Consider the following 12,158-nt stretch of genomic DNA (forward strand, 5'->3'; position numbering starts at 1 on the left):
AACATTTCTTTGCATTCTTTTCATATATATGTATATTTACAATATATATATATATGTATATTTCCCCTGACTCAATCACTGTAGCAAAGTTTGCATGGAACATGGAAAATTGGTCTTGCTCACAATCTCTAAGAATTATTTGTCCTTCCATCTTCCTGTTTGAAGTGCAGAAAAGATTTACTATTTTGGCAGATTAACACAGCTAGTATTAGAAATCATGTTTGTGTCATCTGGGAGCATGATGGGGAACACACACATCTCATTCTGCTGACGTGTGAATTAGTGTTTGTGCTGTGAAGAGACATTGGTAGTATCGGTAAATGCTTATACTTACAGCTCGACAGAAAAGTACAGATAAAAACAAATACAAGAGTAATTTTTTAGCTTTCTGTTTCACTTGTCTCCAGTGGACTTTGGATCATGTGATTTAAGTAGCTGGTGGACTTATTTGACCAGAGGGTGTATTGTTGAACCTATACATCACACACCCTTCAAGTGTAGGCATCTGGTGCTCTAAAGTCATCTAATGATTGCTGTCAAAAAGATACGGTCATATTAGCATGTCTTAGACAATTAGTTTGTGTTGGCAGTGCAGATAAACATGAGTAAATGTTCATTCATTCATTCATTCATTCCATTTCTTCTAGCAAGCACCTTATTTTGTTTGGGGCTGCTGTTTTATGCTAAAAAAGAAAGAAAAGGGGAAAAACAGATGTACTACATCAAGTAAATTGCACAAGGGGCGGCAGGGTGGGCTGAATATTACAGCTGAAAGCATCCAAAACCTGTTCAAAGGATAGTAAAGAGGTCTGAGTTAGTTACAAAGGTAAGAATATTTATATACGTTTATACTGCAAAAGGAAAGGCAGACATTTAAAATGTATTTATGTATCTATTCATGTGAAGTCATTTTTATTATGTGGGATAATGAAGTAATGATATTTCTTTGTATTTTTCATTTTATCCTAAGGGGATGCCAATTTTTTTTGCACTTGCCTTCTGTGTTCTGCAGACAGACCGTATTGAGTAATGCTGAAACGGATGAAACATTTATGATTGATGTCCAAAGTCCTTTTTTTAAGCTTGTTTTTCAAAGATGTTTTTCACTTTGCTCAATTCTTTTACAATTTGGAACATGCCCAAATCCCTCTGTCTTACAACATCACAAGCACAGCTCAGTTCTGAAGTATAGAGCAAATGTTGGAGATGTGAGGCCTGCATGCTGTGTGTACTAAACTCAGTCCCTCGCTCGCTCATATAATGTAGCTGTGATGTGCAAATATGCTAACCCGCTCCCTTAAGAGCAAACACATGCTCTGTCCTGTTTACATAGTTAAGTCTGATTTATAGCTGTCTTTCTTTTTCTTTCTTTCTGTCTGTCACACTTTCCCAAGGCATCAAAGCTAACTGTAACAAAACCCTGGTGGTTTTGTGGTTAAGGTGTGGAGCTTGTGGCCAGAAGGTTGTGATTTTTAATCCCAGTACTGCCGAGAGCAACTGTTGAGTCCGTGGACAAGTTTATGGTTAGACTGTATTCTGGCTCACCTGTGACTGGGAGAAAATAAATAACTGCATTTAAAAATATATATTTACACACAGCTGAGTGATCCCTTACTCTTATTGTAGTCCTGCAACTCTTTAAAATGATGTGTTTGAGTTCAGTGAATCACTCCAACAACCACGTGGTTCTTCAGTACCAGAACCTGACACCTCTCAAACGGCATACATGTGTACTTGATCAGGGGTCGTCTACGGATGGACTGTGATCCAGGTTCGGACCCAGCAAAGTATTTCACCGGACCAAACCGAGAACCCAAAACATACTATAGAAGAGCCAATCAGTGTAGCCTTTAAAAAAAAAAAAAGTCGTAGTTCAGTGACTCTAGTTTTCTAAACATGAACCAGTGCAGCTTCTGTTGCAGATCCTCTGTTGCAGTTTATCCAATCACATTCTTTTATGTAAATTATTTAGCTGAAGCCAGCTCATCAATCCAGAGACTGATCACAGAGAGAGCTAGGAGAAGACAGAAAGGAAAGTTTTAACGAAAAGTTTAAAGACAAAAGTGGTAACATGAAGCATAATTGTGAAAACAAAACAAAATCACTTTGAATTGTCCAATTTAAAGCCATGAACTAATCATTAATGGTCAAGTCAGAGTAGTTGCTTATCCAGAACTTTGTAAACTAAGTACTAGATTAGGGTCACTGGAGGACAAGTGGTTATGCCTCCGTGCTGGCAGAACAACCAGCCCTGTACTAGATTATTTTCTATATTATGCCTGAGCATATATAACTGGCTAGTGTGTGCGTGTACACTGATAAATACAGTGAAAAGAGACTCATAATGGCTTATAGTTACTGAACAAATAACGTATTTTGCACCCTTTTTCCCCATCATGTACTGCAGGACAGAACTCAAAATTATAACTGCTAATGAAATGGACACTTAAACTGAAAAATTCACATAACACAGCAAAAACTGCTAGTTAAATCGGGACGTTTACTATGTAGTGGCAGATCCAGCAGTTTTAGTTATATTACATGCATTTTTAAAGTCAAGTACAAAATATAGTTATAGTTTTAATGAAACAGCCTTTTCATTCTGAACCACGTGCCGATCTTCTAAACCTCTAGATAATTCCAGGTATGAAGTCGTGGTACACAAGAACAGCAACAGTGTTTGTGATGGGCTGTTATAGACTTTGCTTATAATAAGTAAGGAATAAAACATGATGGGAAGTGCTGTTTTAGGAAAATAATCCACGACAGGTAACCAGCCCAGAGCTGAGTATTTTCCTGTAACTGTATGTCTCAAAGTGTTGCATTCCTCTAATATCACAGTTGCCAGTGTTTACATTTTTTTCTTAATTAAAAAATATCATACTTTTATCTGTGTATAGACACATTTAAAGTTAGTGACGTTAATAAGACAAAATTATAATGCAGCTTATGATGATACCTAGAAACTGGAAAGAGCAAGCTCTTCTGTTTTAAAGACTTCCCAGTGTCTGAAAACTTAAAGGAACAGCTTTACCTGTGACTGTTAGAAAACGCTGACACTGGAGACTCCTTCCTGAATTGTTACACAACCATGTCATTCCAGGAGACCCAAACAGATGAAGAAGAAGAGGAGGAGGAGGAGGAGGAGGAGGAAGAAGGTGAGGGGGAGGAGGAGGAGGAGGACAGGAAGGAGGAAAGGACCCGAGGACCAGCTCAGCTGTGCGCTCGTCTCAGAGCTATAGCTCAGCGCTTTCTCCACAACATGGGCAGAGTTTTGGCCGTCACGCTGCTGGGGCTGGCCGGTGAGAAACAACACACATAAACACTAATGGAGAACACACACTTATGGAATGTGCATACTGAGAATACGTACTGTATGTATTGAACATGTATATAGAGCTCATACACATTGAGAGAATACATACATATGGAGAGTGTACATATTTTTATAACATGCACTTTGATAATACATACGTATGGAATGTGTAGAAAACAGATATGCAACATATAGAGAGTACACCAAATCACTCTCAAAGCTTTGGTCGTGTATTATCCTTAAGGAAATAAATTACTCAGAAATGTTACTAATATTAAATCAAAGTTAATTAAGGAATCAAAAGCAATGGGGCATGCTGTTATAGGAAAATAATCAATGACGGGGTGATGTGATGCAGCCTGACACAAAGCAAAGTTACTGTTACTACCCGGAATTGATTCTTTCTCAATAACAGCACATCCCGAAGTGTTTTATTCTTCTTATAGCACCAGTGAAAAAATGATTATTGGTGCTATATGAAGATTAATAAATCGTTAATAAAATATTAATAAATTAATTTTAAAAAACACATTTACTGTTATGCTTAATATAACAAGATAGTTCAGGTTATCGCTAATGTTATAGCAGCTGCGAACATTCGTTCCTTCACCAGACACTTTTTTTTCTCTTTCTTGAATAAGACAAAAAAAAAAAAAAAGCTTCGCCACTGAGTGTTACAAGCATCACCGCTGGAGACTACATTCATAAATGTTAAATAAACGTCTCCTCACAGAAAACTTCTCCATAGCGACATTTACACACTTTGTTTAATCCGATTATGTGGAGCATCCAGTCCCTGTGTAAGTTGTTACTACAGAATCAACAAGGTATTAGAACTTGCACATTAATATACTGTAATTTTCCTGCTGGTGTAGAAATTTAATCAGCACCAGTCAGATATGGGAATTCACCAGCGCAGTGGTATAATAGGAAATAATTAGCATCACAGTTGTCCATTGCAAGCTTTAATTTATTGTTAGCCAAGGTATGTGCCAGTTGTTGTTATTATTATACAGTAATGGGAAAGGTAATGATAAACATGGTTTAGGATATATTGACTTCTACATTTTAACATCTCCAGGTCAACACTTTTGCGAAAAACAAACTTCAGAGACATAATATTTGTGATTAAACTTCCTCTTTGGTTGTGCTGCAGTGTACAGGTGACAAATGTTTACTTTTGACTGATGACTAGATTTAAAATTAGATCAACAACATGGCCCTGATAATCTGCTTCAGTTGATGTATCAGTAGTGAAGATTATTCCTGTTTCCTGTATATCATGTGAAAAGTAGGTGAGTTATTATTTGCTTGAAAAATATGTATTTATCAGCATGTGGTGTTCTGCACAGGTATCACATTGCCCTCGGCTTTCTCCTCCATCTACTTCCTGCTCTTCATCATTGTGTGTACCTGGTGGGCCTGCCACCTTCCCATCAGCCACCTGGGCTTCAACGCACTGTGTGTCATGGTGGGCTTGTTCACAGCGGGGCACTTGGTGTGTTTGTACTTGTACCAGAGTACAGTGGCACAGAGCTTCCTCACCCCGAGCAGTCTGTGGGCCAGGTACACTTTAACACTACACACTCCTCCAAGAACATCACTGCTGCTCTGCTTAATGAGCACAACACTCAACATTATTTCCTCCACCAAACACACACATGGAACACATTTACTAGTTTGTGTGTTCTTATTGGAAACTTCTCACTAAAACATACTGAGTGATTTTGGCCATAATTCTTTTCACACTTTGTAATGGAAACATTACAAAGCTAAATGACATTAGAAATATTCTGGTTGCTGGTGTTTGATGGCAAATATTTGACCGATCATCAGTTAAATAGGATTTGAATGATTTATTTTTACTCCTTGGTCCTGCTCCACATTCCCGTCCATGTACACAAAGCTCTAGGGTTAGCGTTAGGACTGTCATGACATCACTTTCGATCCCACTCAGCCAATCAATTGCTTGAAAGCAAGTCATAACAATATAAACGATAAACGAGAAATTTGCCTCATACTGACATAATGGTATAAACACATGAAATTCGGCTGATCCTGAATTCTGAGAATGGTCACGATGTCCACAGTGGTCACAGTGGCCATCACTGTCTTGTCTTTCTTTGTAATAAAAAGTATCTACTTGATTTGTCGTGTAAAACACACCATTTAAACCATTCAAACCTGTCCATGAGCAACATCACTAATTCTGACAGACGGGTTTAATCAAACTCAGAGTCTGTAAAAAAGAGGTCCGTGTAGGCACACAGTTTTCCAAACATGCTTTTCTTAGTTACATGATACACAAGTGCTGAGATCATGGCTTTAAAAATTATGATGCATTCGACTTGCCTCAGAAGCGGCAAGGTCGTAGCTCAGAATGATGAATGATGTAGCGTTTGAGCTACAAAGTGAGGAAAAACATGGACGACTCCTTGTTCATCTTTTGTTAGAGACAAGCTAGCCAGCACGCTACTTGGTTTTCTTGTGATGCTGTGCGCAACCATGTTGATTTGACGTCACTTTCTTAACTTGGTGAGGTGAGGTGAGAAGACTGTATATTCCTGTATACATGGTTGTTGTAAGCATGTTGATCTACACATGCTGTTTTCCTTTCCTGCTGTTATTCCCCGGGAGATTGAAGATGCTGCCATTGGTTATAGAATATGCTCAGTTATTAGTTTTATTACTACTGTTTCACACTAATTTAATTAGGACTCTAACACTTCTCACCATCAAAAATGCCCGACAGCACCGCCTCGAAATGGAAACGGTCGGGTAAGCATCTGTTAAGCTAAGCATCTGTTAGCACCCACAATTCCTTGCAGACTGAGCATGCATATATATCTACTTCCAGTAGATTTTTTTGAATAAGGTGCAACAAATTTATGATTAAAATAGGCATATTCCCTGGGGGGGACTCAATACTAATTAGAATATTGCCAAATTCTGATTAATATCAGAATATTGATGTGCATGTAAACGTTGTTGGTATTCTGCTACTTGATAATGTCTGGACTCAAGACTACCCAGATGGAGATCCTCACTTTAGATTGTGTGTGATGGCAGTGTGGTCCAGCACACACAACTCAATTCATAATCCTGATCACCACCGTTTGTATAGAACACATTTCAGAGCACATGCCAATGATTAGTTATGCTGTTAGTGTTTTTCTCTATATGCTTTAGAATTGTCGTTCTATTGCTCAGTTCCTTAACATTTCTAATCTTGCTGTATTTGCTGGCCTTACAGCAGCTGAGAAAATAATTACAGTGAATTGGAAACCATCCCGCTCTCTTTGGAATAGACATACGATATCTTGGATATCATATAGATGGAAATTTCAGCAGCTAGAATTAATGGTGCTAACAGGATACCCTCATAGTGCTATTGATGCGCTTTTGCGTTAAAGTGTTATTTTTTCTTTTACTGTTCTCGCCCAGAACTAGGCCTGCTCTAAAAAAAAAAAAAAAAAATATATATATATATATATATATATATATATATATATATATATATATATATATATATAGATATATATATATCTCCCTGCTTCCTTTTGTCACCTTCATTCTGCCACTCAATTCAATCAGATAACACCACTCACTCATAATATGTATGCGTGTGTGTTATGTAAATGTGAGAAGTATGGGAATGAAGAGGCAGCGTGTGATGAATGTAGGATGATATGTCATGTATAAGGGTGAGTGGGTGCAGGGATGAACACATTTGGCTGGGAATGTTCCGGATCATTTATTTTCCATGGTGTGAGTGAAGGGAGCAGGGATTGACAGGAAGTGAAGTTCTGTGGGAAGTCCCCTAGCTGTCAGGGTTCTATGCCATCCTGGCAGAGCTCTGAGGCATAAAGCTTAGAAATGGATACACACACACACACACACACACACACACACACACACACACACACACACACACACACACACTGTTTGACTGGCTGTGCGTGTTGCTTAAAAGGTGCTTGCTGCCAGCTATGTGCATTCCTCCCATCCTACAAATATCTCCTAAACTTTGTTCTGTCATGAAGGTGATGATGGATGTCAGGCACAGTGTTAAATAGTTCTGCCAAATTACACACACACACACACACACACACACACACTGGCATCATTCTAACCTGAAGCTTCTCTTTTTTTCTCCAGGCTTTTTGGCCTTAAGAATATCGTTAGCCCTTTTAATTGCTCCTCCCACTCCGATGACCTCATATTCAACACACAGCATGATTGGCCCGTGTACATCAATCCAGGCATCCTCTTTCTTCTCTACATCACCGTAGTAACAGTCCTGAAGATCAGCAGTCATGGTTACCTAGAAAAGGTACACTTGCACACTTTTTTTCTTTTTTAACTGAATGACAACCACCATTGTACTTTAAACCTGGTGCTTATTAGTGGGTGATGTGATTGCTTTTACAGAACGAGGGTGTGGGCGAGGAGGTGGAGCTAATGCCGTGGGGGGCGGGCCGAATAACCCCTGAAGATGACACTAAGGTGGGTCCACAAACATACTAGGCCTGGCTAACTGATTTAACGCATTCCTTTTTTAATTACTTAAAAAATTCAACAAATTACAAATGCACAAGAGTTTTCATGCGTATAATGTTATACTACCACACTGAACATTATCAGAAGCACTCCACTATGAGACTGAACAGCATAAAGCTGTTTAGCTTGAGTTTATATTTCTTACACAACCATGGATCAGTGTAAAAGTCTCCAAGTAGCGTCTGATGCAGGAATAATTCTTATTAAAGCCTCCAACTCGATTGCAGTATGGCTTTCTATTTGCTATATATACTCACACAAAAGATAAAAGCTAATGCCGTTGAAGAGTGTGTGTAGTGCGCTACATGCACTAAGCCAAGTCAAATCAAGCTTCATATATAGAGCACATTTAACGCAACAGAAGTTGATCCAAAGTGCTTTACACTAGGAAATATAGGTAATATGAGGAAACTCAGGAAATCCAGATTGTTGTCATGGTTATAAGCCACATAGTTTCATGCACATGAATTTAGAAACGTGATTGTGTTTCACAATATTCACGTTTCGATATTAGGAATTAATGCACATCAGCCAGCCGGCCAGTCAGTGTTCAGGGACAGGATTTGAGATTCAGACACAAAAAAAGGCACCAATAAATGTCTGTTGGAAATTATGTGTAATTCATTTTATTAAAATATATTAAGTATATTTATTATTAAAAAGGCAGAGCCCTTTTCCTACACAAGCCATTTATACATGCAGTTTAAAAGACTTTTCGATTGGCTGGGCGTCTAAAAGTAGAGTATGGAATGTTAGTCAAACAGTAACATTTTTTCCACCAGTTGTAGAAATAGCTGTAAAATAGCATTTACATTCATGATGGACAAAAGTGATATCACATCACATATCAAAAACCGTAGTGTTGGCTTTAGAGACCAAGATATGCTACAATGCATAAAAAATTGTTTTATAATTGCATCTTGGCATCCTGAATTGAAATTGAATGGAATTGAAAAAAAAAAAATCCTGCCTTTAGTCACAATACGAACAGAGACAGCAGCAGTAGATCATGCAGAATGGGTCTGCTTCTGTCTGAATGGCGTGCTCAGACGTTTGTGTCTTAAAGGCTTTTAACTATAACAGTATATTAGAACAATGGAAAAGTCTGGAAATTTCCATTACGGAGCTAGTTTCCATAATTATTGCAGCTTTGGCTGCCTTTCTAATGGCTTTGTGTTGTGTTTGTGTGGAAATGATCTGTTTTTTCTGTTTTTTTTTTTTCGTTGTTGTTTTTTTTATTACAGCGAATGTTGCTGGCTACAGGTGAAAGTCCTGGGCAGGAAACAGACACCAACGAAGCCAAAGCCCACGGCACTAACGGTTCTAGTCAACCTGACCTCGGTAAATTTGTGTGCTGTGTGCTGTGACACATGCTTATGAAAAAATGTCTTGGTGGTCTCTCAATCCCACACTGAAAATCTGAGAGAATTCTGTCCTTTAGTAGTAAATGAAAGTAAATTTATTCTAAGCAAATGAAAAAATTAATAAACATTAAACAAATATGTCTCAATTATTGGCACCCCTGCATTTAGTGTATTGTGCACTCTCCCTCTGCCACTATAGCATCACTGATTTTTTAATTTTTTTAGAATGCTAGATGAGATTGTAGAATACAGAATGAGGAATCTGACTAAAGGCTTCTGTGTCCCCTCATACTTATACCCAGTGAAACATGATGTCACGGACGACTGATTAAAAGTTCCTAAACACTATTTTCTTAGAATAAATTTACTTGAAATAAAGTTTGTGTGAAATATTTAGTGAGAAATTAAGGTAATTAACCACAAAGACGTGTGTGTGTGTGTGTGTGTGTGTGTGTGTGTCAGGTCCCAGCGCAGAGACAGTGCAGCAGCAGCAGCAACAACAGGACAGCCCGATACGATTAGTGGGGAGGATGATCATGCAGCAGAGTTACATCAGTGCTCTCATCGCCATGATGGTAACGTCCTCATCATCTTTTTATCAGCCTCCCACTTTCTGTATTAAAGTAAAACATGTTGCAGTTGATAGAGTTTAATTTACAAACATGACGCTGTTTTACTCTATTTGTATCTGTAATTTAGAAGTCAAGCATGTGTTATGTATTAGTGTTACATGCACACTAATAGTCTGATTATCAGCATTTGGGCAGGTATGATGGATATATAAATATATATGCAGGTATGGAGTATCACCTACCACAGCTGGTTGACATTTGTGCTGCTGTTATGGGCGTGTGTGATCTGGATGCTGCGAGCACGCCGCAACTTCGCCATGCTCTGCTCACCCTTCATCCTGCTGTATGGTCTTGGCCTCTGCAGCCTGCACTACGTCTGGGCCATGGACCTGGAGCCCGAACTGCCAAAGCACTTGGGCTCCATGAGCCTGAGACAGATGGGACTTGACCGAGCGCCTTACCCCTGCCTACGCCTGGGAGCCATGGTGAGGGCTTCTGAGAAACCCAGTTTACTGTGCTGCGGTGACTTTCATCAGGAATGACTCATATACATGAATAGTAGTAACCATAGTACACACTCATGCATGTAGTGCTTGTCTGATGGAGTAAAACGTTTCTGCCCATACCACACTGATTATTGTGTTCCCTCAAACAGCCAGGAACTATAAACCTTGTTCATCAAAAATCAAAACCTTGTGGGAGTAAAATCACCCAAGTCTTTTTATATATAAATGATAAATTGCTTAAAGTGGTGGATTAAAAAAAGACAAAAAAAAAAGGTACCAGAGCACCTACAATTTTACCCACAGCAAGACATTTAGATTCTATTAATATGCAAATAAAAAACACCCTCAAACATTCACACCTCTACCCCTTTCAGTGAAAAACTAATGTTGCATGGACTATATTTGTGTATTGGAACCTGATTATCTTTTTTATTTTATGACTCATATTTTTTAACGCCTGCCTGCCACAGATTCAATACTAACTCTAATGAGATTTTCAGCTTCCTCTGTTTCTTAAAACAACTTGGCAAAACAGCCAGAGTGAACATTTTCAAACTTTGTTCAGTCTACACATTCAAATGAACTTAAAAAAAACTTCCTCCAAAATGGTTTAAGACATAAAAAAAAGTTTAGCATGACTTTAAAACATTAGACACAAGTGATCCATCTCAAATGTTAGATCTTGTCAGTGTTTTAAATGAAGATACTCATTAATTTAGAAGGTCCTGATGAATGTTAAATAACTGTGCTTCTTGCTCCATCTCCTGCTCAGCTGCTTTTTACGCTGACATTCTGGCTGCTTTTACGACACTCAGTAAAGGATAAGTTTGGAAGGAAGAAGAAGCAGAGCGCCCCACTTGAGGAGGTCACCACTGGAGGTAAGAGAGACGGCTGACCTACGCTCCACACCTTCTCATACTCACTCTTATAATCAACAGAGGTGGAAAAGAGGCCACACGCTGGTCAGAGACTGGAGAAAATCAAATCTCCGGCTGGTTCCTGGATGCTGTAGAATGTTTGGAGTTGTTTGGATTCATGCTGAGGATAATAAAAAACTTAATAAGCTCTCTTTCTTGTGTTAGTCCCACGTAACCATTTTAAAACGTGAACATGAATGAAGTCTTTGTGTACACCTCTCTCTCTCTCTTATTCTCCAGAGAGCATGGGCCATGATGACTCCATCCTGAAGCTGCTGGGAAGGGTGGTGATGAGTCTTTATGCTAAGTATTGGATCTACGTATGTGGAGGAATGTTCATCATGGTCAGCTTTGCTGGGAGGCTGGTGGGCTACAAGATCGTCTACATGCTGCTGTTTCTGCTCTGCATGTGTCTCTACCAGGTAAACACTGAACTCTAAAACCACACATCCTGCTTATTATATCAGTGTACTAACTAGGCCACAATGTGTTTTTTTATTCTGTTCAAAATTTAGCAAACTCTAACAGGAAGTAAGCAGACACTAGCAGATTTAGCCGATATGAATGCAGCTTCTCTAAAAAAGCCACTTAGAAATACTCATCATGTAACTTTGATATAATGTAATTTCACAATAAGCTAATTAAATGAGCTCTCACACAAGAACAGATTTATAGGTTACAGAAGTTTCTACCCTATAGTCTAAAGGTTTACAGGTTCAAATCCCTGCGTTTTGGTGGCAGTTCAGGGGCAGTGGTGGGATGCTAGGCTAGTAACCAGAAGGTTGTGAGCTCAAATCTCAGATCTGGCAGAGAACTTCTGTTGAGCCCAGCATGATTGTGTTATCTCAGTAATAATCTCATATCAGATGATCATATAATTAATGAATGAAAGTGGTTTTCCTGTTGACTACTACTACTACTGC

The 12,158-nt window shown here is 38.7% G+C and overlaps 1 protein-coding gene across 2 annotated transcripts in view; it reads left to right on the top strand.

Annotated features, from left to right (window-relative positions):
- The window catches only part of piezo1 (piezo-type mechanosensitive ion channel component 1), a 113,721-nt gene that overhangs the window by 72,446 nt on the left and 29,117 nt on the right, over nucleotides 1-12,158 (top strand). For both annotated transcript variants that reach the window (XM_026946741.3, XM_026946742.3), the window contains exons 6-14: nucleotides 3,104-3,302; nucleotides 4,669-4,882; nucleotides 7,475-7,649; nucleotides 7,748-7,822; nucleotides 9,121-9,217; nucleotides 9,703-9,815; nucleotides 10,037-10,297; nucleotides 11,091-11,196; nucleotides 11,476-11,657. In XM_026946741.3, coding sequence (XP_026802542.3) covers nucleotides 3,104-3,302; nucleotides 4,669-4,882; nucleotides 7,475-7,649; nucleotides 7,748-7,822; nucleotides 9,121-9,217; nucleotides 9,703-9,815; nucleotides 10,037-10,297; nucleotides 11,091-11,196; nucleotides 11,476-11,657 — 1,422 coding nt within the window. The remainder of the gene's footprint in view (nucleotides 1-3,103; nucleotides 3,303-4,668; nucleotides 4,883-7,474; nucleotides 7,650-7,747; nucleotides 7,823-9,120; nucleotides 9,218-9,702; nucleotides 9,816-10,036; nucleotides 10,298-11,090; nucleotides 11,197-11,475; nucleotides 11,658-12,158) is intronic.

Source organism: Pangasianodon hypophthalmus, chromosome 25 (genome assembly GCF_027358585.1).
Source record: "Pangasianodon hypophthalmus isolate fPanHyp1 chromosome 25, fPanHyp1.pri, whole genome shotgun sequence".
Lineage (NCBI taxonomy): Eukaryota > Metazoa > Chordata > Actinopteri > Siluriformes > Pangasiidae > Pangasianodon > Pangasianodon hypophthalmus.